Here is a 24,163-nt window from a genome sequence, read left to right on the forward strand (position 1 = left end):
CCGGACTAGTAGTTGGGTGGGTGACCACCAGCGAATCCCCGGTGTTGTATGTTTTTAAATTTTGCAAGTGGCATACAGGCCTGTAAGGTGGGTGACGATGTGATGGCGGTGTACTGAGGTGTGATGGTCTTGATGCAGCTTTTCTGCCTTGCAGATAATCCTCAAGTCGCAAAAGATTCTCGATCGAGTCAAGTCTTATTGCTCTCCTCCGAAAACAAGCTCTTGTGCCTGGAAACGATAGGCTCTTTGCCCTCGACCTGTGGCACCATCTCATGCTACCCCTCTCATCGAGACAGATGCTTTCCCCCTTGCGTGTGCACCGAGGCTCGCATCTGGACGAATCGTTGTTGTTGAAACTCGTGCTATCGCGGAGAATGTTTCTTTTCGCTGCCCATTGACAGGGCGGTCTTGCAAGCACGAGTCTTGGGCGTGTGATGCGAAACCTCTCGGATAGATTAAAGGGGCGCAGGACTGTCTTGCGGCCTAGGCATCGTCATTGAAGACAGCCCAAACTGGCCCAGCCTTGTTCTTGTTTCTTCGGGGATGACAACGCCACCGGGGTGCCGGTATCGATCTGCATATGCCACAGCGTCACACGGAAAAGTCTGGGGTCGTGCAGCGCGGGGTTTCCCCAGGACTTTGCAATATCGCCATCATGATGCCTCGGCTTCGATGCTTTCAGAGAGGGGAAAGGCTCGCTTCCTCGCATTCCGTCTGCATAGCGCAACGCACTCCGCACTTACTGGCAGCTTACCCCGGATTCTAGCCCTCCATCCCCTCCATCATGCAAGCACCACGAGTGCCGAAGATCTTCGCCCTGAAGATTTCCATTCGTTGGATGCAACGTCGCCAAATGTCTTGCCCTGCCAGAGTTGCCTGACTAGTGGAATGGCGCCGTCCATCTGCCGATTGGGCTGTTCGTGGAGCCAAAGAGCAACGGCGTCCGCTCGGACTCTTCCATGGTAGCGGAAGCTAGTTAGTGACTACGTCGAAGTCCCGCAACAAGGCGTTACGGCCGCTATACCATCCGGGTGGACACACAACAAAGAGAAAGGGCAAAAAAGGCCTAGAATACTTCCAGGGGTTGACTGGACGAGCAATAGCAAGGTAGCTTGTCTCACGCACAGTCTATGCCATCCGGTGTCTCTCGCCACGACATGCCGTCAGCACATGTGCGAGTGCAGAAACACGGCCTGGCCTGATCTCCCCCAACCTGGCCAGTATGAAAAGAATCAAGAAGCAACGCGTTGACCAATCGCGGCTCCCATGCCGACACCCATTGCAATGGTACACCCCGGCTTGACGTTTCCTCCCAGGAGCCCTACTCATACGAACGTTGCAAACAGCCGAGGCTCTGGGCAAGGTTCGACGCGCTGCCATAGGTCCCCCCGCACTGCGCGAGCCTCCACTGATCATCAGAAGCAACGGTCCAACGCGTGGGATGCCTCTGTGGGATGCCTCGCGGCGGACGCCATCCGCAAGATGCGCCGAATTAGGCAAGGCTTCGTCTGTCGTGGGATGTGCCCGTCGGAACATTGTGGTAAGACAGGGGTCTTGGCTCGCCCCCACAGTCAGGGATCTGCCGGCGGCGGTTTGGAGCTTGGGAAAACAACGATCGACAGACTACAACGGGTGAGCTCCATCATCGCGGGTCCAAGTAGAGTAGGAGGAGGCTCTACGCTTGGACTGGCCTACGATAGCGGCTTTCTTGTCCTGAGCTATGGGGTGCGCCGGCGCGATGAATGACTGGTGCCATAGCTCAGCAGGTTGCGTCCTCCGCCCTGACGAAGAGCCAGGCTCTAGTGCTCGAGTGTGCTAGGTTGACCTCTTGCGTCGAGTTGGTAAATGATAAATAGGAGTTGAAGTCGCTCCAGAATGAAGTTGAAATTCTCACCAGGCTCATCAAGCTCTCGATTCTCCAGCATCTTCTGCCCTTTCTCTTCATTCCTCGCTTCTTCCCACCTGGTGCTATACACGCAACGTGCCGCCGAACATCAACCGCCATCATGAAGTTCTTCACTGCCACTGCTCTCCTCGCCGGCCTCGCCGCTGCCCTTCCGGCCGCCGTCCCTGAGCTCGAGCTTCAGCCCGCTGGAGCCAGCCACCTTGAAGCTCGCCAGGCCATCACCCGGAACGATCTCCAGAATGGCCGCACGTGCCCCGGCGTCATCTTCATCTACGCCCGCGGTTCCACCGAGAGCGGCAACCTGGTAGGCAGAGCCCATGAAGGGCCAAATGCATGTTCGCAGGGGGACTGACAAGACCAGGGAACGCTGGGACCCTCCATCGCCACGGCCCTCGAACGCGAGTACGGCAGCACCGGCGTCTGGATCCAGGGCGTCGGCGGCGCCTACGCCGCCACCCTCGGCGACAACGCGCTGCCCGATGGCACGAGCAGCGCCGCCATCCGCGAGATGAGGGGCCTCTTCGAGCTCGCCAACAGCAAGTGCCCCAGCGCGAAAATCATCGCCGGCGGCTACAGGTACGCCCCGAGTTCTGCCCCCCTATTTTCCCTGCCCACTACCGGACACGCACAAGGAGACGGAGCTGACGCGAGGGAAACGCAAACAGCCAAGGCGCCGCCCTTGCCGCCGCCTCGATCCGCGACATCTCCTCGACGATCCGCGCCAAGGTCGCCGGCACCGTCCTCTTCGGCTACACCAAGAACCTGCAGAACAGGGGCCGCATCATCAACTACCCGGCCGAGCGCACCCGCGTCTTCTGCAACGTCGGCGACCTCGTCTGCACGGGCTCCCTCATCGTCACGGCCGCGCACCTGACCTACGGCAGCGACGCCAGGGGCCCGGCGCCCGCCTTCCTCATTGCCCGCGTCAACGCTGCTTGAGGGGTGGCTCTGGACGAGACCGGGGTTCGCCGCTCCTGGGTCGACCTCTGGGCGCTGAATACGCGGTCAGCTGCACTTGGGTGGACTGGGAGGGGGGGCCGACGGGTGATGGGTCGAGAGACGGGAGGCAGTCCTGCTGAGTGGGACTGTGAGAGCGCTTTTTGCACATTGGAATGTACTGAGTACATGGTTTTCATTACTTTCTTTGACTATATTATGTAGCGAAAACAACGAGAGCGATGCATCGACCTGAAGTCTAATTGGTGACGGCGTTTTGGTGAGGTGGCCTCAGTAGTTCCAAATGCTTCATATGTCATTGTATGGAGGAGCCAAGAAACCCGTCGTGATGTCTGTTATGGACTATTCTATGCGTGCTCAATGGCACAACTCGTGCTGTTCCACCCAGCGTCCCGCCTTATCTACTGCTGCGCAACTCATCAGCCATATTCTGGCCGGATAAGCTCAGCATTGTGGTGCCTCAGCACTTGGAGCTACATATTCGTCTCATCAGCTGGTCGGATACCTTGAATATGGTCCAAAGAAACTCGGTTCCCTCTGCACGCTCAATGGCGTGGGTTGTTCTCAGTGTACTTCATAAATCTCCCCCAATGTCTTCAGCATCGTCCCTGATACTGGGAAGATCGTCCATGGGCGTGACGCACATGCTCACTCATCATCATCATCGACAGCCTTGCCCTTCTTCTCCTCCATGCCAATGGTGCCATACCACGCAATGGAAGCCAGACCGATGAACGCCGACACGCAGCTCGCGATGAGCGCAATATACCCCTTGGCCGTGAAGCCCTCTGGCAGCCTCGGCACGGGCTTGTTCTCGCCGCGCAGATCAAACACGTCCCGCGTGTTGCCAGCGGCATTGCCAGCCGTGGGGACGCCCCCCTTGCGGCACGCGTCGAGGTGGTCGGCCGGGATCTCCTGGGCCTGCAGGGCCAGCGGGGCCTCGACAATGGTGGCGACGAGGCCCTGGTCCATGTGCCACTCGATGTGGCAGTGGAAGAGCCAGACGCCGGGGTTGTCGGCGCGGAAGCGGATGACAAAGTTGCCGTTGGGTTCGGCGTAGACCGTGTCCCTGCGCATGGGGACCTTGGGCGGGACGTGAGATTCGTCGTCGATGTAGACGCCGGCATCGGGGCCCGAGCGGTGGACGACCTGGAAGTTGTGGCCGTGCAGGTGGAAGGGGTGCTTTCCGTCGTCGCCGTTGTTGAGGACGAGCTCGACGACGTCGTGGTGGCGGAGCACATGGGAGATGGTGTGGGTGCCGTAGACCCGGGCGTCCGTGGCGTTGGCGCCGCCGACGGTGAGGGCCGAGTAGAGCGAGGGGACCTTGGGGGCGACGTAGGTGAGGTCGTTGAAGAAGGCGCTGATTTGTGTTAGTCTGGGTCCGTCGGCTTCTGGGGGAGAACGGCTCCAAGAGAAGAGTAGACTTGGATGAATGCTTACTAGTTGGCGCCGTCACGGAGGTTGTCCATCTTGACGTCAAAGCTGATGGAGACATCGGGGGTTCCGAGGAGCGGCTCACGGTCAACAGGGACCAGAGCAAAATCGTCGAAGAAGTCAAGCTCATCCACAGGCGTGGGCTTGGGCAGAGCCTTCTTGTCATCGTAGATCAGCCAGCCGGTGACGTTGGAATTTTGGTCCTCGGGGATGATGTCGAACAGCTCCTCGTCCATGGCGCTGACAATGGCAAAGTTCGCCTCGGCATCCGCCTTGGTCGTCAGCAGGACACTGTAGCGCTGGGCCGGCGTGATGTACAGCCTCTCGGCGACGGCCTCCTCAGTCCACACGCCGTCGACCTCGACGATGCGCATCTCGTGGCCCTCGATCCAGAAGTAGTGCGCAGCAAAGGCGCCGATGTTGACGAGACGCAGCAGATAGGTCGTCGACGGCTTGACGGCGACGTGCAGGTTTTGCGTGTCGTTCAACAGAGCAGCCTGGGGAACGGGCTCAGCGCCGGTGGGGTTCTCGACGCTGATGAGCTCATGAATGAGAGAGCGGACGGGCCGGTGGTACCAGTCAGACAAGGAGATGACGAGCTCTTCGTCATACTTGCCCTCGTAGGGGCCCTTGGGGTCATGGATGACGACAGGGCCGCGAAGGCCTTCGGGGTACTGGCCGTCGTTGTGGGCGTGGTACCAGTAGGTGCCAGGCTGGTCAAACTGACAGGGCAGGTCAGCACGACGCAGCAGCCTTGATACAAAAGAAGAAGAAAAGGGGACAGGCAATCCATACCTTGATGTCATAGGTGAAGGAGGATCCGGTGGGAATGGCACACTGGGTCACGCCGACGGCGCCGTCCATGTAGTTGGTGCCATTCTGGAAGAAGCCGTGAAAGTGCAGACTTGTGCTCGCGTTGCCAAGCTCGTTGTGGACGTTGAGCAGCAGCCTGTCACCAACGTTGGCCGTGATGACAGGCAGAGGCCACTGTCCGTTGACGCCGATGGTGGGACGGTGGAAGGCGCCGTCGGGGTTTGCCGTGACCCATCCGACCGTGAAGTCCTTCTCGATGAGGGCCGACTGGGCGAGGCCTGCGAGAGACAAGGCGAGGGCGAGAGCTGTAAGGCCGGAGCGGCAGAAGAGGCCCATGGTGAGGATGTGCCGATGTGGTGTTGAGGAGTAGATGGCAGAGACGGCGGACGGCGGGTGGGGGGGGCTGATCAAGACGGGCCACAAGTCAGGCCATGCACAGGGTGAAGGTCGTTGTACAGCCGTCTACTGCATGCCTGTGAGCTGCGAGATGGAGGGCGCAGCGGAGTCGGCGCTGGGCGAAGTGAGTCGATCGGAATCCCGAGTCTTGTCGCCTTGCATCGCATCATGTGCAGAATTTGAGCGGGCACCATGTGCGTGGCGACTGCCCAATGGAAGGCGCTGACAAGGCTAGGGTGGAGAGTGTTGAAGGTTATCAGATGCATGCGATGCATCAAAGCCTGCTATCTAGTTAAAAGGTCTTTCCTCTCGTCGTCGAGGCATCTCTGAGAAGATTGAGCAAGAGAAGAGAGCAAATATCTTGGAATCGAGAAGAAGAAAAAGGGTTGAGGCCTCGCAAGTTAGAAGAGATTTCGAGATGTCCGAATCATATGCCATGCAGTCGACTTCCACCTGTTGAAAGTTGCCCAAGCTGCACACAGAACACAGGAGAGGACAACCCCTTAGGCGAATATATCCCGCCACGTATGCAGATGCAGGTACGCGGTACCCCACTCGTCTCTCTTATCAGATCCGATACGTTCCGAGCTCGGCCGCCGAGCAGAAACTGCACACCAAGTCAGTCACGCCACCCACCAGAACCACGAGCCAACCACCAGTGTGACAAGGGCGAGGACAAGCTCGACGCAAAGAGACTCACGGACAAGGACGTTGCTGCTCACCTTGTAGCACCGACTGTGTCCTCTCCAGCTCTCACCGTCGCCCGTCCATCGCAGCGTGCTGCCCACCCAACCTCACCATGGAAGACCTCTTCTCTCTTCCCAGTGCGTCGTGCCCCTCCTACTGGTGACATCTCCACAGGCCAGCCAAGCTCATTCATCGCTAGTCTTCTTCATCACCTTTCGCGAGTCGCTCGAAACAGCCATCATCGTCTCTGTTCTTCTCGCCTTTATCAAGCGCACCCTCGACCCTCAACGCGATGCCGTCCTCTACTCGACCATGGTGCGCCAGGTCTGGCTCGGCACCGCCGTCGGCGTCCTCGTCTGCATCCTCCTCGGTGCTGTTCTCATCGGTGGCGTCTATGGCCTCGCCGCCGACGAGATGGGTGGCGCCGAGGACATCTGGGAGGGCCTGTTCTCCCTCGGCGCCTCCCTCGTCATCACCCTCATGGGCGCCGTCCTGCTGCGCGTCACCAAGCTGCAGGACAAGTGGCACGCGAAGCTGAGCAAGGCCCTCAGCAGCACGAACGACGACAACGCCCGCCACGGCACCTTCATGGACCGCTTCCGCTTCCTCTCCGAAAAGTACGCCCTCTTCATCCTGCCCTTCATCACCGTCCTGCGCGAGGGCTTCGAGGGCGTCCTCTTCATCGCCGGCGTCGGCATCGGCCTGCCCGTCACCGCCATCCCCCTGTCTGTCCTCTCCGGCCTGCTCGTCGGCGCCGTCGTCGGCCTCATCATCTACAAGGGCTCCAACGTGGCGCCCATCCAGTACTTCCTCGTCTTCTCGACGTGCTTCCTCTACCTCGTCGCCGCCGGCCTCTTTTCCAAGGGCGTCTGGCACCTCGAGGCCCACCAGTGGAACCTCATTGTCGGCGGTGACGCCGCCGAGCTGGGTTCGGGGCCGGGTTCGTACGACATTCGCCGCAGCGTCTGGCACGTCAACGTGAGTTCTTCTATCCCGTCTCCAGCCTCCTCCTCGTCTTCCCCTCCCCCCCGCCCCCCTTTCTTGTGGAGGCCGTCAACTAATGACGCAGTGCTGCAACCCCGACCTCAACGGCGGCGGCGTCTGGGGCATCTTCAACGCCGTCCTCGGCTGGCAAAACTCGGCCACCGTCGGCTCCGTCGTCTCGTACAACCTGTACTGGATCGCCGTCGCCCTGGGCTTCGCTGCCATGGCCTGCCGCGAACAGGGGCGCTGGCCCTTCCACAAGGCCGACGCCGGCAAGCGCGGCGCTGCGCCGGCCGAGGCCGACCGGGAGCCGCTTCTTGCGGGTGGTGCGAGGTAGGTTCCTTTTACCCTGCCACATCTTCTTTTATCAGAGAGAATCAGCGTCGTGAGACTAGTTGCCTGTGAGTAGATCTGCTGGCGATTTGGAGATGCTGCTCTGGGGACTGGGGCGAAAGGCGAAGAGGCCGTGAGCTCTTCGTCCGTCATGATGGAGCGAGACCTACAGTGGTCTCCCCTCTTGGCGTCGGGTATTGTTTCGGACAGATGCAGAGAGGAGCGGCCATGAGTGCGGTTGCGCAGTCCTTCCAAAAGACAGGAAGGACATGCCAACGAGGTGAGAGCACGAACATGCTGGCACGGTGAGAGGATGAAAGAACACATGGGATCCATTGGCCACAGGCCTGGTATGAATCTCGGGAGGGCGCCAGCTAGAAGGCTGCTAGGTCCGCATACATAGGAGAGCATTAGACTGCTTGTCTGTCCTGTACACACCTGAACATGAAATCCCAGCCCACGCAGAAACCTGCTCAAAACGGCTCATGTCAAGCCTTTTCAGTCGTCACCCCCGCAATCCCCCTCATGACGAGCCACCCCGCCAGCAGCCCGTGAAACCACTTCCCCACCGCCGTCTCCAGCATCGTCGCCTTTTCGCCCTCCCGCCGCCAAAGCCACGTCTCGTTGACAAACACGACCTGCCGCGCGGCCTCGGCTTCGGCCTCGGTCTCGGCCCCACCCCGCACCTCGGCGACGATGATGCCCCGTACCTCCGGCCCCGTCCAAGAAGGCGGCGCCTCAATGACGAGCTCGATGCGCGCCGAGCCGGGCACGTGGCCGGGCCCACGGTACGTGACCTTGTACACGCCGTTGACGAGGTCGTCCTCGTCGAACGCCAGGTTCTGGATCCACGCCGCGTCGAAGCTCCGCCGAATCGCCGGCTCGGGAATCGACGCCCGAATGGCAAACGCCTGCGGCGTCCAGCTGAACGCCGACTGCACCGTTCTCGCGTAGGCGCGCAGCAGCGGCGACGCCTCTGTTCTGCCTGCTGACGAGTGGGCGTCCGGCGCCTTGGGCTGCCGCTGGTGTCGCGACACGCGCCGCGCGGGCACGGGGTTCGACACGGCGCGCTCGTAGGCGAGGACCCAGGTGGAGGGGTCGGATGCGACGTCCTGCGGCAGGCTGAGGGGCAGTGGTGGCGTCTCCGCCGCTGCTGACGATGAGGCTGCTGCTGCTGCTGACGGGCGGTGCGCGCGGCGTCCGCTCGACAGAGTCGCCGCACGTGCGATCCGTCGCTCGAGGAGGTAGAGGTAGACTGCGCCCAGGGTGATGGGGAGCAGGCCCCATGTTGCAATATGCGATGCGCTCGGCATCCTTCTCGTCGACTGTGCTTTCCCCTTTTTCTTTTGAGTATTCACGAAACTTGTCTTCTGCGCGAGGCCATCATTTGAAAGCCCTTGGGGGACTGTTGGAGACGAAAAGGACGTTGGCGCGTGAGATTGTCTCAACCTTATGAAGGCTGACTGCCCGTATCTCGCATTCGCGTTCAGCTTGGGGGCTGCCGCGGGTTGCTGACCTTGGCCCAAAACGTGCCCTGCTGATCGCCCGGAATCAGCGTGCCGTCATGTGGCTCGGAAACCTTAATCACCTGAGCCCTTGTCGAGTTGCGATAGGGTCAATCGACTTCTTTGGATGGTTCGTCGACAAGCGTAAGTCATTACTCGGCTACGAGTACCATGGTGATGGTTTCTGGAGGACTTTGCTGATGTCGTGATGATCAGTGACCCCACATGTCGTTAGTCGTACACCTACTGCCATGTCCGTCTGGAATCGACTGTCATGTTGCATCCTGCACTCGTAGCATCACATCGCGCAGATAGTGGTCGTGCGCTCCGCGGCGCGATGCGCTAACCACGAGTCCCGACAAATGGGGGATTGATGCACGTCCCAACAGCCAACCTAGCGGGCGATTTTCAGGACGGACGTCAGTACGACCGCTTGCGCGAACCTTTGCTCCAACGAGCGCCCTGCGGATGGTGGTTTGGTCAAACGTTGAACCCCTACAATGTATCGTGTTGGCCCGCCGCAACACCACGAGCGTGACGAGATACTCCCGACCTCCAACGGATCCGAATCATTCGTTTTCGTAAAATTCACGGTGATGGCCAGCATGATGTGACCCACACGCAGAAGAACGACTTGAAAAGGGTTGGCCGCTCAACATGAGCGAAACGTCATCTCGGCTGCCTGATTGACTCAAAATCATTTGTTCACACAGGTCAAGGCGCATGGAGCACATCAATCGAGGCGGCAGTTGTCGGACGAGGAGGTGCATGAGCCTGCTTTGGTGAGGCAACCACTTGAGTCCCGTTGCATTCATGAGAGCTCGGGGGCTGAATACGTTTCGTCATGTTTTGTGCATGTCGTCTGTAGGTCCGCCTGTGTTGCTGTAGACATCTAATAGTACCTGATAGCTCAAATTCTGTCAACAGTTGCATGCATACAAGAAGTCTTACCGATCTTACCGATCGTACCGAGTGAGGGATCCAAGCCGGTGCTCAGGCATGACACCTCAGAAGCGTATATAAAAAAGGGAACCACGTACGTGCATGGGGGCCAGTATCGGCGCACGTCGACCAGCAAAGGCGTGGCTGTGGTCCGGCTGAAGGACCACTGCTCACAATGTCATGTTCTCGTTTATTCTCCCTAATGCCCATACCTTGGTATTGAGCACGCTTGGGTACACTCCAAGCTGTTGACGGCCAGCAAAAATACATGCCAACGCCATAGATCTGACCTGCAATGCGCCGGTCCCGATATCCCAACCTCAACTGTCCAACCAAAGCCCAATGCCTGAAGATTCGCCGATACAACGCCATGGTCTGCCATCCTGCAGGAAGGATTCGACGCCATTCAAGTAGCAAAACGGTCACAGGGAAGCCGACAAGGGCTGGGCGAAGTTGAAGCCTACAATGCCCTCGGCAACGGCATTCTGCCACGCGTTGTCGGCCCCCGACATGACGGAGATTCGGCGTCCAATGATCCCATCATCGCCGACCTGCAGTGAGATGGGCTGGTTCAGCACCAACTCGAGAGCATCGCCCCCCTGCACAACGGCCCCGTCGGCAAAGTTGAACTCGTGGAACAGCCCGCAGTCTTCTCTTCGTCTCGTCATGTCGCCCGATTTGCTGTGGATGGTCAGATCGAAACTGAGGAGGGGCACAATGAAGTACGTACTGGATGATGAACGTGAGCCCTCCCAATGCAGACGATGCATGACCCTCGCCCCAGGTCCAACGAGCATGCGTCGCTGTAGAGCTGCATGGGTCGCCCGGTGTGTGGAAAGAAAGATCGCCTCGCATTTTCTGGCCCTCCGTCTTGACCAGACCGTCGGTCGGATTTAGTACGGCCAGAGCGCCGCCTCGGGGCCTGTTGGAAGTATCGGGGCCACACATGGTTCGTGAGGGTGTGCTTCGGTACGATGGTTCGGTGAGCGTCGGCCAATGCGGGAGATGCAATGCAAATGAAATTGAACAGAACGATCAAAGACAAAAATTTCCAGCGCAACAAAGATGACTGCCCTTTGGAACGAAGACCGGCTTTACATATCAACGGCGTGGGAGCTCGATATAAGACGACCCTGATGGCTCGGTCCCTGGCGAGACATGGAACACCGGGGTGGCCCAAGCTCCCAAGGGCCGACACACCGAAAACATGCGCAAACCGCGTCCCTGCCGATAGATGGGGGGGCGGTACCTGACATAAGACAGGTGCCGACGAATCATAGCCTGGCATTGTTGAGAAGATTAGAGCAAGTATCAACCACGCGCTTGATGCCTCGTCAGTCGACAATGCATCCCAGTTTCAGCCGGATCATCGACCATCGCAGGCTTGATCTCGACGTCAAATGGCTATCATGGCAAATGTCATGAATGGCATCTGCAGCATAAGCTAGCTGTCATGAAAGAGTGCCGACCATTTACCCCGCCGTCGAGGATCGTCCCGTAAGCCCATGACGAGGGGCGGCCCTCAGGGTTCCCATCGGAGACTCGCGCTTTCCCAGTCGCGCATCCAGTCGCGCAATGCAACGTGCTCCAACCCGCGGCAAGCACGTCAGCCGGCCCTCTCGGCACGTTGACTGAAGCAGGAGCTTTGGGAGAGGACAGCTGCCTTGATTAAACTGCTCAAACCCCGCCGCCATGGGCCAACCTTGTGTCTGTTCGACAGAAACCCCCTCCTTCTTGTCTTCTTCCCTCTATCAACACTTCTCCTTGTCCTGCTGTCTCTCCCCGACAGAGCTTTGAGCCCTGAAGAAAGTCATACCGTCCCAACCGTTTCTGCTCCCTTGTAGTGTCGACACGACGTGCGATTCAGCCACAATCCACCATGGCATACTCACTTCCCCCTCTGCCGTACGCCTATGATGTTCGTCAAACCCCTCCCCTGGCGTGGTTTCCTGCCGGCCGGCCGCCTCATGTGACGCTTGAAAAGAGCCAACAGCCATCATTGTCGGCTGCCTCGTACTGACTGTCTACAGGCGCTCGAGCCACACATCTCGGCCCAGATCATGGAGCTGCATCACAGCAAGCACCACCAGACGTACGTCACCAACCTGAACAAGGCTCTTGAGACATACAACCAGAACCCCCTGTATGCCCGCGCCGGTGTCCTTGCTGCTCTCAACTTCCATGGCGGTGGCCACATCAACCACTCTCTCTTCTGGGAGAACCTCTCGCCAGCGTCGAGCCCCGACGCCAGCACCGACTCGGCCCCGCAGCTCATCGCCGAGATCTCCAAAGTCTGGGGCGGACTCGACCAGTTCAAGTCGGCTTTCAACGCTGCTCTTCTCGGCATCACCGGCAGTGGCTGGGGCTGGCTCATCAAAGACGAGACGAACCGCCTGGCCATCGTCACCACGAAGGACCAGGACCCCGTCACCAAGGGCGTCCCCATCTTCGGCGTCGACATGTGGGAGCATGCATACTACCTGCAGGTACGTCACCTCGAGTTCTGTCCTATGCACCAGCACCTGACGCGCCGCCCTAGTATCTTAATGGCAAGGCTGCCTATGTCGAGAACATCTGGAATGTCATCAACTGGAAAACAGCTGAATCTCGCTTCTCGGGAGCGCGCGAGGACGCCTTCAAGGCTCTCAAGGCTGCCCTCTAGACTACTCAATTCACCATGAACCCTTCTTACTATACTCCAACACCGCACTCCCCATGTGACGATCGCAGCCTCCTGCCGGGCATATGGCCGGCTCATGTCTCGGCCCTGCCCAACCCCAACAGCTCGCTAGCCTTGCTCTACCATACACTCAGCCGTCACAGAGTCTGAATCAGATATTTCGGCTCATCCTACTGCTCATGATATGCCATTCTTGGTTCTATAAAATTGCCAGCAAGAAATGACTTGGGCGCCACCGGGGCTGGTGTAGTGCCAGCACCACCCACGTCCTCTTCTCTTGAGGCACGCGTCTCTTGAGGCATGCGACACAACAGCGTCACACCGACAGTGGAAGCGTCGACGGTCGCCTGCTGCCCAGGGCTGCCCACAAAACCTTAGGCTTCACACATCATGACCTCGCAGAGCACCGCTTCGTGTGACGCCGTGGGTGCGTGCTGGGGCCACCATCCTCTCGACTATGCCTCAAACTCACCCGATAGCGTTCGTGACACACGAATGCTGACTCTAGACGCCAGGATGCCGTGCACCTCGTGCGGCGGGCCATTCACATGGCCAACATTGACCAACGGCAGCATGCTCCCGTCGTCCCTTTTGCGGACCTTCTCTTTGCCATTGCTAACCCTCCTCCTGGTCACTACTGGATCCAAGTTCAGGGGCGTCCAATGGCTTTTGCCTACAAACAAAAATACCCGAACGGCGGCATCAGATCCCCGAAAAGGCTCCACCGAATGACCTGATGCGCAAACGACGAGGGCAGGCTGACGTGGGATTCATCAACCTTCAACTGACCCGACCCCGACGACAAAAAGGCGGGCGCCACGGGGAGCAGGTCTCCGGCCCGTGTCCCTGACGACCCTTGACGAGTACACTGCAGCAGCATTGCGCATTCATTGGCACGCTGTGTCAAGTGCCATATATGCACGGTATCCTGTCACTGCCTGATGTACGCATGGCGCCATTCACCCAGATCTGCATGCAAGATGATTGCAAGGTTGTTTCCTCTCAACACCGCCAGTCTGGCTCAAGCTAATCACCATGATCCTGTGCTCCCTGACCGCTGCCTCCACGCTCTGGTCCACATATCTTGTAACTCCAGAGCCGAGCTAGAGAAACAGAGTATGTCTGGGTTGCGGTGGGGCCACTCTTGAAAGCTGTGCACTGCTGGGCAGCCACGTTGGCTTTCCCGGCTAGGCTGCGGAGGTTGGTGACCTCGTGGCTACGACTGCTCTGAATATTCGCTCAGCCGGCGGTCCGCAGATAGCCCCGGGCAACGAGCAGACAATCGTCGGTTCCACGCAGGTCAGCTGCTGCAGGTACCCGAGGCTGTACAACATGAACCTGCCAATGCCGGTTTTCGCCTGTTCGACAGACCCGGAGGCCACGGTACTTTGGGCACTAGCGCAGGAATGTGTCTGTGTTGATGTAAGTTGTAGCTTGATCCTATCTACGGCAAACGTTTCCTCCAGTCGTATTGGGAACCAGGGTAAGAAGAGCCCCCTGAGCCTTCGGAGATTGGATTTAGTGGACATTGACTTGAAGTTGATTGTGCCTTCAGCCGAGTACACTTGGCAATAAGACACTGTAAGTAAGTGAAAAAATCACCTCCATATGCACTACCTCCCAAATTCAGCTTCGGCTCCGGTGATGCGTCATTGAGGCCTTCGAAAGGCTGTAGCCAGTGACTGCTGCCGAGTAAGGCATGACCAAGAATGGAAAGCAAGCGTTTGTACTCAGCATACACATGCACACAGTTCAAAGTGCGAAGACTAGGCCACCGGAGCCCTGCTTCTTGACGAGCATATCGGCGTTCGAGGTCCGTCCACCACAAGTTCCTATTACGCGAATTTGCTACTGTACGGAGGAACTCAGCTCCTTTCGTCTGTCATTTCTAAGCGTCTTCAGATTCGTACCTTGACCCCTTACGCCACAGGTATACGAAGAGAATAACTCGACAATCTCAGCTGCTCCATTCTAGATGGTGCGCCTTAGTTCCAGTCTGTCGATGGCCGTATTGCAGTCAGGGGCTGGCAGCCCCTGTTCACACTATTGAGAATCACGTTATCTCCAAACAGTCGAAAGCAAGACACAATGCACTAGCAGCCACCGCCTCTTTACCTTGAACCAAGTCGGTGGCGGGTAGCACGGGCACTTGCATGGGTGGTCCCGACAAGATTTGAAGCCATTGCTCAAGGTGAATACGCGGCCGCAGCGAAAAGCTGTCTAATTTGGGAGCCAGCATGGACCATGGGAAGCCGCTGGTCAGACGGGTACAGCTGATTGCATAGCATTCTGTCGTGCCTGTGAAAGGCCTTGAAATACGGGGTCTCGGGGAACAGAGTCAAGGCCATTTTCTGGTATATAAAGCGAGCAGCTTCGATGCTGTTCTGCCTTGTGCTTCAACGGTTTGATTCTCAAGGCTAGACACAGTAGCTGGAACATCATCTCCGCCCTTGGTTGGGCATCACATTCGTTCATCTCTTTGAATCTCTTCACCCGGGTCTCGTATCACCATGATGAATATCCTCGCTCATCTGGCATTGTTCAGCCTCGGGTAGGCTTCGCGGACCATCTGCATAATGACCTTTTGCTGACCATGCGATTAGGAATGTTGCAGTCAGGGCATCCCCCCAGGCCTACAATGAGCACGAACCGCCGTCGACTGTCACCGTCACTACGCGTGCTGTAGGTTGTGCAACCACCACTGTGACCGTGACTCAGTCGGCTGGTTCATGTGCGCCATGTTTGGCAAGCTCTGCTTCCTCGGGCGTGGAATCTTCTGCCACTGTCACCGAGACGCCCAGTACGATCGAGTCCACGCTGCCCATCATCCCGTCGACCCAAACGTCTGGTCAGATTAGCTCCTCTGCTGCCATCTCAAGTTCCGTCCCAACATCGGGCACATTCACAAACTCAACTGTGTCGCCCTCTGGCCCTTCATCGAGCCTACCATACAGCATCACCAGCTCGGGTGGATCCGTTTCTTCTACTCTTCTCTCTATCAGCATTTCCGTCCCTTCCAATTCCACGACGACGACGAGCGCTCTCAGCAGTGACTCGACAACTGTTCCGTCTGGGAGTATCAGCTCCTCACTTTCCTCGTCGTACGATAGCACACCGTCTTCGCCAACACTCTCTGCGAATAGCACGAGAAGCTATATCTACCCGAGCTCCTTTTCTGTGACCGGCTCCGTGTCCACCTTTGCTTCTCGCAGCGCAACCAGCAGTGACACAGCGACCGGGTCCCTTCCTACTTCTGGCCTGCCTTCGTCCAGCGCCGTAACTTCTGGCGGCATCAGCAGTGGACTTTCTGGTACTTCTTCTGCGAGCGGAATCTCGTCAACGCTCCCTGTTCTATCGTCTCAGTCGAGCAGTGCCGGGACCAATTCGACTTGGACCTATCCAACACGCACTTCATCGGGAGGAACGGGCGTCTCCTCAACGCTGCCTTTGTCATCTGGCACGTCGAATGTTGAGACAAGCAGCGGCAGTGCAACTTACCCGCCTGGATCCTCGTCCGCGCCGACTGACACATCTTCCCTCGCAGTCACATCCGATGTTTCCAGTATTGAGAGCAGTGTCTACACGTACCCACCAGGGCCGTCCTCTGGCTTATCAAGCGTGTCTTCAAGCATGACAACTTCTAGCAGCTGGGGCAACAGCAGTACCACCAGATACTCGACCGCTACAGTGTCAAGCGCAAGTGTCATTTCCTCGTCGACTGGTTTCGAAAGCTCGTCCTCAGAGCTCACGACTACCACAACGATTGAAACGACCGTGACACGCACCAATACCTACACACCGCCGGGCACGAGCTCGAGCCCCTCTTCTGGATTTTCAAGCGCCCTGCCAAACCCAAGTGGCTCAACCTCTATTGAGCTTTCATCGCACTTATCCTACCCCACCTCGTCGCCACGACCGTCTGGCACGAGCAGCTATCTCAGCAGCAGCTACATCGAGTCTTCTGGAACGGGAGTCAGCGATACCATGCCGGTCACTTCGGGTGCTTCTGCCTCTGTTTCCAGCAGCGTGACGAGCTCATCTCCCTATGGAAACTTCACGACCACGGGTCCCACGTCGACCATTTTAGATGTTAGCTCTACTACAACATCCGGGACCGGAATCAGTGAAACTCTTCCCATCATCTCGGAGACCTCCGTATTTGGGTCGAGCACCACGGAAACTTCGTCCCTATATAGCTTCACGGTCACGTCTGATGTTGGGACCACCTCGGAAACCAGCTTCGTCGGGTCGTCAGGGACTGGTATCAGCGAAACTCTCCCCATCATCTCAGATACTTCGACCACGAGAGAGAGCTCCACGGTGACAGGAGCCGAACCGTCGGCAAGCAAGACCAAGACACCATGCGTTACTCGCTCGCACTCGTCCGACGTTGAGACGTCATCCGCGCCCGAATCAAGTGAGATCAATTCTTACCCTCCCAACGAGAGTACCGTGTCCGGCAACTTGCCGATTACGCCTTCATCGGACGTTCCCTCATCACCGACATATTCTCCTCCTGCTGACAGTACGATTTCCGGGAACCTTCCCGTGACGCCTTCGGTAAGCCTGTCTTCTACGGAGGCGTACCCCTCGTATCCATCCGTAGAAAGCACCTCTGGAGAGAGCACGGTTTCGAGCAATCTACCCATCACACCAACGCAGAGCTCGACCAAGGTCGAGTCAGAGACGTTCCCTCCTTACCCGCCTCCTGAGGAGAGTACCGTCTCGGGAAACCTCCCCGTCACCCCTTCTCAGAGCTTCCCAAGCAACGGCACAGCAACCTCCTCTCTGTTGCCCAGCGGAAGTACGTCAGGAGCCGGGTCGTCGACATCGGTGCCCAGCGACTCATCAACGACCTCGATCATCAGCGAGAAGCCGTCCTACCTTCCCACGCCGAGCACAGTGTATCCTGAGCCGACCCCTTCAAGCGAGTCTACCATCTCCGACGCGCTGCCGGTCACACCCTCTAGCGGTGCCGATGTCCCGCCCAGCACGCTTGTGACGAGCACCAAGACGGCGCCCGAGACGAGCAAGAGCAGCGAGCCCAGCGGACCGACATCGTACTATGGAGGGTATGACTTTGGCTGGACGAGCGGTGGCCGCGCCGGATGGAAGCAGCAGCGCAAGGAGAAGGAGCGCAGAGGCATGTTCGGGCTCTTCCCGTAAGATAATGCAAATGAAGACCTGCGCAAATGGAGTCACGACACGAGGTGGAAGAGTGACTGGGGAGGGACGGGGTAATCAGACCTCACGGCTGGAGTACAAATCGGCGGAGGAGATGCTTGGGTTTTCACGGCCCCTTGACATTTCATTTAATTTTCCATTCTTCGGTGCTCTCGAGTTGATATTGAATAGACGGGTTGGTGCACACGTACGGCCATTGAGGTCGCGGATGTCTGACTTGATCATCGTGACAGCTGATCTCATCAAGTTACTGAACCCATCACCCCTCAGACTCCAAGCTCACGATCGGCCAGCAACCTGTCCATCGCCTGCGCCTCCAGATACACCGAAACATCCATGCCCCCATCCCTCCCCTCCATCACCTGCACACACCCGTCCATCCTCGGCATGACAGAGTGAACCCACGCCGGCCTCGCCCCAAACAACTCAATCTCATACACGCCAGTCCTCAGCCAAGACGTCACGAGAACGTGCCTCTCCCCCAAGAAGGCCTGCCAGATCCTTTGCGGCGAGACCTCCCCCTCGGCATCATGCAGCACAGCCGCGACGGCGTCAGGCGTAAACCTCTGCAGACAGCGGCGAATCGCCACCGCCACCGCCGCCGGCCCGGCGACGACCTCGCGCGCAGCACGCCCCACGTGCGCCAGCACGAGCGGCGACCCGACGAAGGCGTCGCCCAGGGGCGGCGCCGTCCTCGCCCGCACGCCGAGCGTCAGGTTGAGAAAGACGTCTTCGTCCACGAGGCCGCGCGCGCGCACGATGCGCGCCCAGACGTGCGCCAGCAGGGCATCGAGCCGCGACGCGCCGTCGACGCGCAGCGCGCCGAGGGCGGCGTCGGCGAAGTGCAGGACGGCGTGTTTGACGGGGCGCAGGAGATCCCACGTCGGCCAGGGTGGGATCTGCAGATCGGTCCGCGGGATTTCTTCTTTTGCTACCGCTGCTGCTGCTGCGGGGAGGTTCGCGGCTGTGGGTTTCGAGTTGGCCGTCGTCGACGCGAGGAAGGCCGGGTAGGCGGGCGCGGTGGTGGCCCACCAGTCGAACCTGTGCAGCGGCAGCGCGCGCGCCTGGGCCGTCAGCGCGGCGTCCCTCTCGCGCGTCGGACGGCCGGCGGCGTGGATGGCGTGGGCGTCGAGACGGCGCGGGGCGAAGACGGGCGTGGTGGGCGGCGGGCGGGCGGCGTGGGCGGCGGACCAGTGGCGCATGAACTGGAGCAGCGTGTGCGCGTCGGCGAGCGGGTGCGCCAGCTTGACGGCGACGGCGTAGCCCCGGGGCAGCAGGGTGATCTGGACGATCATGGCGGGCAGGCCGTCGGCTGTGGTGAGGTCGTGCAGCGCGAGGGGCGTCTGCGAGGCGAGGAGGGCGTCTTGCGGAAACGTGCCCTCCCAGATGGTGGCCTTGGGGATGGAGATGTTTGTGGAGGAGGCGACGACGGTGTATTCGACGCCTGGGTCGGAGGGAGAGCCGTAGGTGACGGCTGCGCGGTTGAAGCGCTGGGTTGACGTGTCCCAGTGCAGTTGGCCGGCAAAGTGAGGGAATGAGGAGAGTGCTTTTGCGAAGGAGGCCTGAAGCTGAGAGAGGAAGGCCTCGCGAGCGAGAGGGGGATAGGCGTCGAAGACCCAGATGGCGCCCGTTGGAGAGAACCGAGCCACTGTGTTGTCCAGGATGGACAGGGCCGTCGTGGTTGGAGGACCTGGTGTTGAGGGAAATACGCGGACGGGCTGGTGAAGGGCCATTTTGGTGTGCCTCAGAGGGTGTTGATGGCCGAAGAAGAGTATCGTCACGATTCTGTGATGTGTCCCCTTGTATGTAATGTCCTCTTATATGGAACTTGAGCAGATACATCGCAGGCCACGCCGATGAGGATTGAAGATCAAAGATGCCGGCATGTGGCGCGGCACTCGATGGGACCCGCTATGAATCATCGTGAGCGATCAATCATCTTGAGCGGTCAATCATCGTGAGCGATCACGATCCTCTCCCAATGCGCGCCTCCAGAAACGTCTCTATACTCTATGAAGCAGGTCATGGATCCCAGGCAACCGAACACACACACACATCCAGGACAGCATGCCCATCATTTGCCCTGCGAGAACGAAACGACAGCCCACTTGCCATTCCACGCCCACTTGCGCGCCCCCGAGTCGCCGCCTCCGCCCTCCAGCGCCCGCAGCTCCTCGTCCTTGCCCGCCGGCAGTCCGACGACAACGTCGGCCTTGCACGTGCGGAGCGCCAGCACATTGAGACCCGAGCCGGGGCCGAGCGTCTTGATCGCTTCAGGGAAGGGTGTCGTCGGGTCCCAGTCGGCCTGTCATCGTTAGCAACCACGATCGTGAAGAACGGATGCACGCGCCGGGTACGTACGTCGCCGGTCAGCTTGCGGTAGTTCAGGTCGCCCTTGAAAACGACAAGCTCGCTGCCCTTGAGGTCCTCGTAGAGCTCGGGCGCCTCCTCCGGCAGCCGCCAGAAGCTGCCCGCGTGCGTCCAGAAGCGGTTCGGCCGCAGCAGCAGCTGGCCCTCGGCGTGGTACTTGGTCAGCGCGCCGAACAGGAACGCGAGGCTCTCCTGGTCCGCGTCGCGCAGCGGCTCGGGCGTCTTGCCCTGCAGCTCCTCCTCCGCCGACGGCGTCTCGTAGAAGCGCTTCGGGCTGGCAATGGCCCCGAGGAGCGCCGCAAAGTCGCCCGGCAGCACGTCCGAGACGAACCACGGGATCGACTTGGGGTGCAGCACAATGTGCGTCGCGAGGCCCGCCGACAAGAGGTAGCCCGCGAGGATGAGGTCGACGTAGAGCTCAAAGCCTGCGTTGTCGAGCACAATGTCGACGCGGCGCTCCGTCTTGCCCTCGACCACGGCCTTCATCAGCACGGCGTACGCGGCCGGCAGGTCGTTGGCGAGAATGTTCTTCTCCGACGCCTTGCGCGCCTCGCTGCCCTGCAGCTTCTGAATATCCTCGTACGTCAGGCTCGTCAGCAGCGAGAGGTCGGTGGCGTTGCCCCAGAGGCAGATCTCGCACATCTCGGCGAAGAGGAGCTTCTCGGCCGCCTCGTCTTGGGTGGCGCTGCCGTTGGCTTCGAGCTGCTGCACGAGCTCCTTGAAGCGGGCGGCGAGCTCGAGGACAGCGGGGCGGGACGATCGGAATGTGTTGATCTTCTGGCGGGCAAAGACATCGTAGTTCTTCCAGTGCGTCGAGAGCTTAAAGTAGGTGCTGATGCGACTGTTGCGAAGGCACCTGTCAACGTTGCCCTCGGGTCGTGGTCCGGCAGCAAGTCATATGAAGTCAAAAGAAAGTAAGGAAGATGAAGGGGAAAAAAAAAAAAAAAAACGCACCGGAAGAGATAGCACTCGCAGAAGAGCCAAGGCGTATTCAGCCAGGTGGGCTCGCCGAGACTGGCGAGCTCATCGTTGTAGAGCTTGACGTCGGGCTGGCCGTCGTCGTCAATCGGCGTCAGAGGACGGTCGTGCTGAACCTCATACTTCAGGCGGGCGATCTTCTCGGTGACTGCCTTGCCCTCGGTCTTCTTCTCGCCTTCTTCGCTGTCGGAGACGGAACGGTAGAGGTCGTCGATGGCTTGCGTCTAAGGCCGCACATCAGCAAGGCGACAGGGGCCATCGTGGGATGGGGGGTTCATGGCGCACAATGATGACAGGCCAGCGCTCGCGCGCGGTGACCCAGCCGAAAGACCGCTTCTCGCCGGTGCTGTAGGAGACTTGGCAGTGCTGTTAGGGGTGACTCGATGAGCTATGTGGCCGAAGAACGAACGTACTGGGCATCTTGAGGATTTGGCTCGTGATGACGCAGGAAGCTCGAGATGGACAAAAGGCTCGAAGCACGAATGCCGAATGCCGTACACGGTGGTCGATGGCGGGGCATCGCGGGGTCGACACCGACATTTGCATGATCTGGTTACATGACAATTGATGTATGGCATAGTTGTATAGAAGCACAAACACGGTTACCTACATACCAACCACTCCTCCTTCCCATGATCTTTGTGGCCCAGGACCAGAACAATGACAGCAAAAAATCATCATGTTTCTCAAAGAAACGCTGAAATTCATGAACAGAAACAGACATTCCATCGGAAGCCTCTCGAAGCCTCCATCATCACGAGTGGAGCACCAACACACACACACACAGCACCTCCGACGCCACGTTACCATGCCCCTATTCTCGCGCACTCATGCAGCCGACCATGCCTCTATTGCCGCTCACCCATGCAGCCGACCATAACCCCATTCTCGCGCACTCATGCAGCCATACCCTCAACGGCCAGTCAACTGCCGGGAACCCAGGTCTCCGGCGTCCAGTTCTCGGTGCTAAAGTCGGGCCAGTAGAGCCCCTGCGAATAATCGTCATACACCGACGCGTCAATGAACTGCATGTCGAGGAACGGCTCGGCCAGCAGCTCCTGCAGTGAGGGCTCCGTCAGTGCCATGCCGGCCGTCGCCATACCCTGGACCGCCGTCGTCGTCGAGGACGCCCACGCCGCGGGCGACATGACGCCGGCGAAATCACCGAGGCCCGTTGTGGCCTCGAGGCCCACGACGCCTCTCTTCTTCGATGCAGCCGCCGTGACAGCCGCCTTCATGGCATCCACGTGCTTCATGTCCTCTTTCGCTGCAAAGTTGCCACCATCCGCAAGCTGCGCCAGCAACCCAGACGCCGAATCGAACTGCTCTCGATCGGCGGCAGCGTCGGGCCCGTCGAGAAGGCTCGACACGGCGAGCACTGTCAACGCCGAGAAGAGATACGAAGTGTAGAAGTAGTCAAACGTCGCGAACGAGCCGTCGATCCAGCACTCTGTCAACAGATGCAGAGAGTGGCGAGCGCATCGTACGCAAGCAGCCACGATCGTCATGGCCGACGCCGGCACGGGCATCGCGCCAGCCGGCGCCGGCCATGCGGCAGCGTGCGTCTTCAGTACATGCAGTAGGATGGGCCTCGTCGCCAGGATCGCCGACTGGTTGAACGACAGATGAAGAGGCGTTGGCTTGTACGCGGCCTCGCTGTGCGGCGCCGCATCGAGATGAAGGTGGCTTGGCAGCTCTTGCACCCACTCACGAAGGTCCTTGAGCGTCTGCTGCACGCGGCTCGAGAGCGTGGTGCTCTGATCCCGCGTGTTGTAGATGCACCGAACCATGGTGCTGGTGATGCTGGCGAGACGCGAGCTGGCAATGTAATACGCGCAGTCACCAAAGTCGCCAGCGACAGCAGCGTCGACGCTGGCGTTCGAGGGAGGATCGACCATGATGTCGCGGTCGCCAATAGCTGCCGGCTGGCCCAGCTTGGAAGCCCACATGCGATCGAAAATGCAAGTCGTCGCCCAGAGCCGGTTGCGGTGCTCACGGACCGCGGCATCCGGTAGTTGCGCGGCCGGGATGTTGAGGTGCAGCCCGATGAGGACCGCCATGCGCACGGCCATGCCCGCCAGGATGTAGGAGGTGTATCGCCTGTTGAGGGCGAGGGAGTAGAACGACTTGGCCCTATTAGCGTCACGACGTCACGGCCTCGAATGGCATCACGGCAGCAGGGACACGCACCAGGAGATGGATAATCTCAATCGCATCAATCGTCGGTCGCTCGCTCAGAACACTCAACATGCGGCTCGCTTTCGCAAAGTACGGCAACCCAGGAAAGTCTTTGCCCGGCGCAATCGATCGCGCCGAATACAACTCGCCAATGGCGAACAGACCCCAGAGCTTACACCGAATGAGCGACTCACCCCAGGCCGGATTGTGGATGCTGTGCTCGAGTGCATCCATTACCACACTGCGTCGCACAATGTGGTAACATCGGCTCACGTAGCGCAGGGCGACCTCAACGAGAAACCGTGCGCGCGAAGGACTCGGCCACGCGCATTCAGACTCGGTCAGGCAAGCAATGCGCTCGTCGGTGGCGAAGGCCGTCCGAGGAATGTGCTTATACGGCTGCTCATGCGGCGCCGAGATGGCCTGCCGAAAGCGAGTCGAAAACGAGGCATCCGGCACCTCGCCGATGAGAATGGGGGTCTGCTGGTCGGTCGATGGGACGAACCAGGGCCGAACCTCGAGCATGATGTTGCTCGTGTTGTTGCGCGCCACATCGGGGCTGTCAAGCACGTCCAGGTCCCGGCGTGGCGACGGGGCCGTGCTGACCGAAAGCGCCGAGAGTGAGCTGGCATTGGGGTTCGTCGTGTCATCGAGCAGGCCCTTGAGCCGCTTGTTTTCCTCGATGAGATCGTCTATGTACCTGAACGGGGTCAGCCGGGGGAGGGGCCTTTGAGCCAGGGGCTTGGGGACGGACGGGGGGGGGGGGGGGGGGGACCGGTCGGGAACGGGAACGGGCGGGGGAGGGGGTTGACGTTG

General features: G+C 59.4%; 11 protein-coding genes across 11 annotated transcripts; 5 read left to right on the top strand and 6 right to left on the bottom strand.

Annotated features, from left to right (window-relative positions):
* Nucleotides 1–2,006: 2,006 nt before the first annotated feature.
* On the top strand, nucleotides 2,007–2,845 carry D7B24_004240 (uncharacterized protein; the record flags this gene model as incomplete). The annotated part of the gene is made up of 3 exons (XM_028638412.1): nucleotides 2,007–2,210; nucleotides 2,268–2,482; nucleotides 2,572–2,845. The coding sequence occupies 3 exons, from the start codon at nucleotides 2,007–2,009 to the stop codon at nucleotides 2,843–2,845; spliced, it is 693 nt and encodes a 230-aa protein (XP_028490306.1).
* A 666-nt stretch (nucleotides 2,846–3,511) lies between these two features.
* D7B24_004241 (uncharacterized protein) lies at nucleotides 3,512–5,446 on the bottom strand (the record flags this gene model as incomplete). The annotated part of the gene is made up of 3 exons (XM_028638413.1): nucleotides 3,512–4,223; nucleotides 4,304–5,019; nucleotides 5,093–5,446. 3 exons carry the CDS (start codon nucleotides 5,444–5,446, stop codon nucleotides 3,512–3,514), a joined length of 1,782 nt encoding a protein of 593 aa, XP_028490307.1.
* An 859-nt stretch (nucleotides 5,447–6,305) lies between these two features.
* On the top strand, nucleotides 6,306–7,647 carry FTR1 (high-affinity iron permease; the record flags this gene model as incomplete). The annotated part of the gene is made up of 4 exons (XM_028638414.1): nucleotides 6,306–6,330; nucleotides 6,393–7,171; nucleotides 7,263–7,510; nucleotides 7,587–7,647. 4 exons carry the CDS (start codon nucleotides 6,306–6,308, stop codon nucleotides 7,645–7,647), a joined length of 1,113 nt encoding a protein of 370 aa, XP_028490308.1.
* A 351-nt stretch (nucleotides 7,648–7,998) lies between these two features.
* On the bottom strand, nucleotides 7,999–8,823 carry D7B24_004243 (uncharacterized protein; the record flags this gene model as incomplete). Its single annotated transcript, XM_028638415.1, has 1 exon — nucleotides 7,999–8,823. One exon carries the CDS (start codon nucleotides 8,821–8,823, stop codon nucleotides 7,999–8,001), a length of 825 nt encoding a protein of 274 aa, XP_028490309.1.
* Nucleotides 8,824–10,379: 1,556 nt separating this feature from the next.
* Nucleotides 10,380–10,905, bottom strand: D7B24_004244 (uncharacterized protein; the record flags this gene model as incomplete). The annotated part of the gene is made up of 2 exons (XM_028638416.1): nucleotides 10,380–10,638; nucleotides 10,688–10,905. 2 exons carry the CDS (start codon nucleotides 10,903–10,905, stop codon nucleotides 10,380–10,382), a joined length of 477 nt encoding a protein of 158 aa, XP_028490310.1.
* Nucleotides 10,906–11,836: 931 nt separating this feature from the next.
* SOD2_2 (Superoxide dismutase [Mn], mitochondrial) lies at nucleotides 11,837–12,619 on the top strand (the record flags this gene model as incomplete). The annotated part of the gene is made up of 3 exons (XM_028638417.1): nucleotides 11,837–11,875; nucleotides 11,988–12,443; nucleotides 12,497–12,619. The coding sequence occupies 3 exons, from the start codon at nucleotides 11,837–11,839 to the stop codon at nucleotides 12,617–12,619; spliced, it is 618 nt and encodes a 205-aa protein (XP_028490311.1).
* A 2,528-nt stretch (nucleotides 12,620–15,147) lies between these two features.
* On the top strand, nucleotides 15,148–15,690 carry D7B24_004246 (uncharacterized protein; the record flags this gene model as incomplete). Its single annotated transcript, XM_028638418.1, has 3 exons — nucleotides 15,148–15,188; nucleotides 15,241–15,319; nucleotides 15,496–15,690. The coding sequence occupies 3 exons, from the start codon at nucleotides 15,148–15,150 to the stop codon at nucleotides 15,688–15,690; spliced, it is 315 nt and encodes a 104-aa protein (XP_028490312.1).
* Nucleotides 15,691–16,267: 577 nt separating this feature from the next.
* D7B24_004247 (uncharacterized protein) lies at nucleotides 16,268–17,803 on the top strand (the record flags this gene model as incomplete). Its single annotated transcript, XM_028638419.1, has 1 exon — nucleotides 16,268–17,803. The coding sequence occupies one exon, from the start codon at nucleotides 16,268–16,270 to the stop codon at nucleotides 17,801–17,803; it is 1,536 nt and encodes a 511-aa protein (XP_028490313.1).
* Nucleotides 17,804–18,087: 284 nt separating this feature from the next.
* D7B24_004248 (uncharacterized protein) lies at nucleotides 18,088–19,554 on the bottom strand (the record flags this gene model as incomplete). Its single annotated transcript, XM_028638420.1, has 1 exon — nucleotides 18,088–19,554. One exon carries the CDS (start codon nucleotides 19,552–19,554, stop codon nucleotides 18,088–18,090), a length of 1,467 nt encoding a protein of 488 aa, XP_028490314.1.
* A 341-nt stretch (nucleotides 19,555–19,895) lies between these two features.
* On the bottom strand, nucleotides 19,896–21,589 carry D7B24_004249 (uncharacterized protein; the record flags this gene model as incomplete). The annotated part of the gene is made up of 5 exons (XM_028638421.1): nucleotides 19,896–20,126; nucleotides 20,183–21,032; nucleotides 21,146–21,393; nucleotides 21,455–21,525; nucleotides 21,583–21,589. 5 exons carry the CDS (start codon nucleotides 21,587–21,589, stop codon nucleotides 19,896–19,898), a joined length of 1,407 nt encoding a protein of 468 aa, XP_028490315.1.
* Nucleotides 21,590–22,092: 503 nt separating this feature from the next.
* Nucleotides 22,093–24,047, bottom strand: D7B24_004250 (uncharacterized protein; the record flags this gene model as incomplete). Its single annotated transcript, XM_028638422.1, has 2 exons — nucleotides 22,093–23,295; nucleotides 23,360–24,047. Coding segments are annotated over 2 exons (1,891 nt in total), but the record flags the coding sequence as incomplete, so codon positions are not given.
* Between the last annotated feature and the right edge of the window lie 116 nt (nucleotides 24,048–24,163).

The sequence above is a fragment of the Verticillium nonalfalfae genome, assembly GCF_003724135.2.
Source record: "Verticillium nonalfalfae strain VnAa140/NRRL 66861 chromosome Unknown scaffold_235, whole genome shotgun sequence".
NCBI lineage: Eukaryota > Fungi > Ascomycota > Sordariomycetes > Glomerellales > Plectosphaerellaceae > Verticillium > Verticillium nonalfalfae.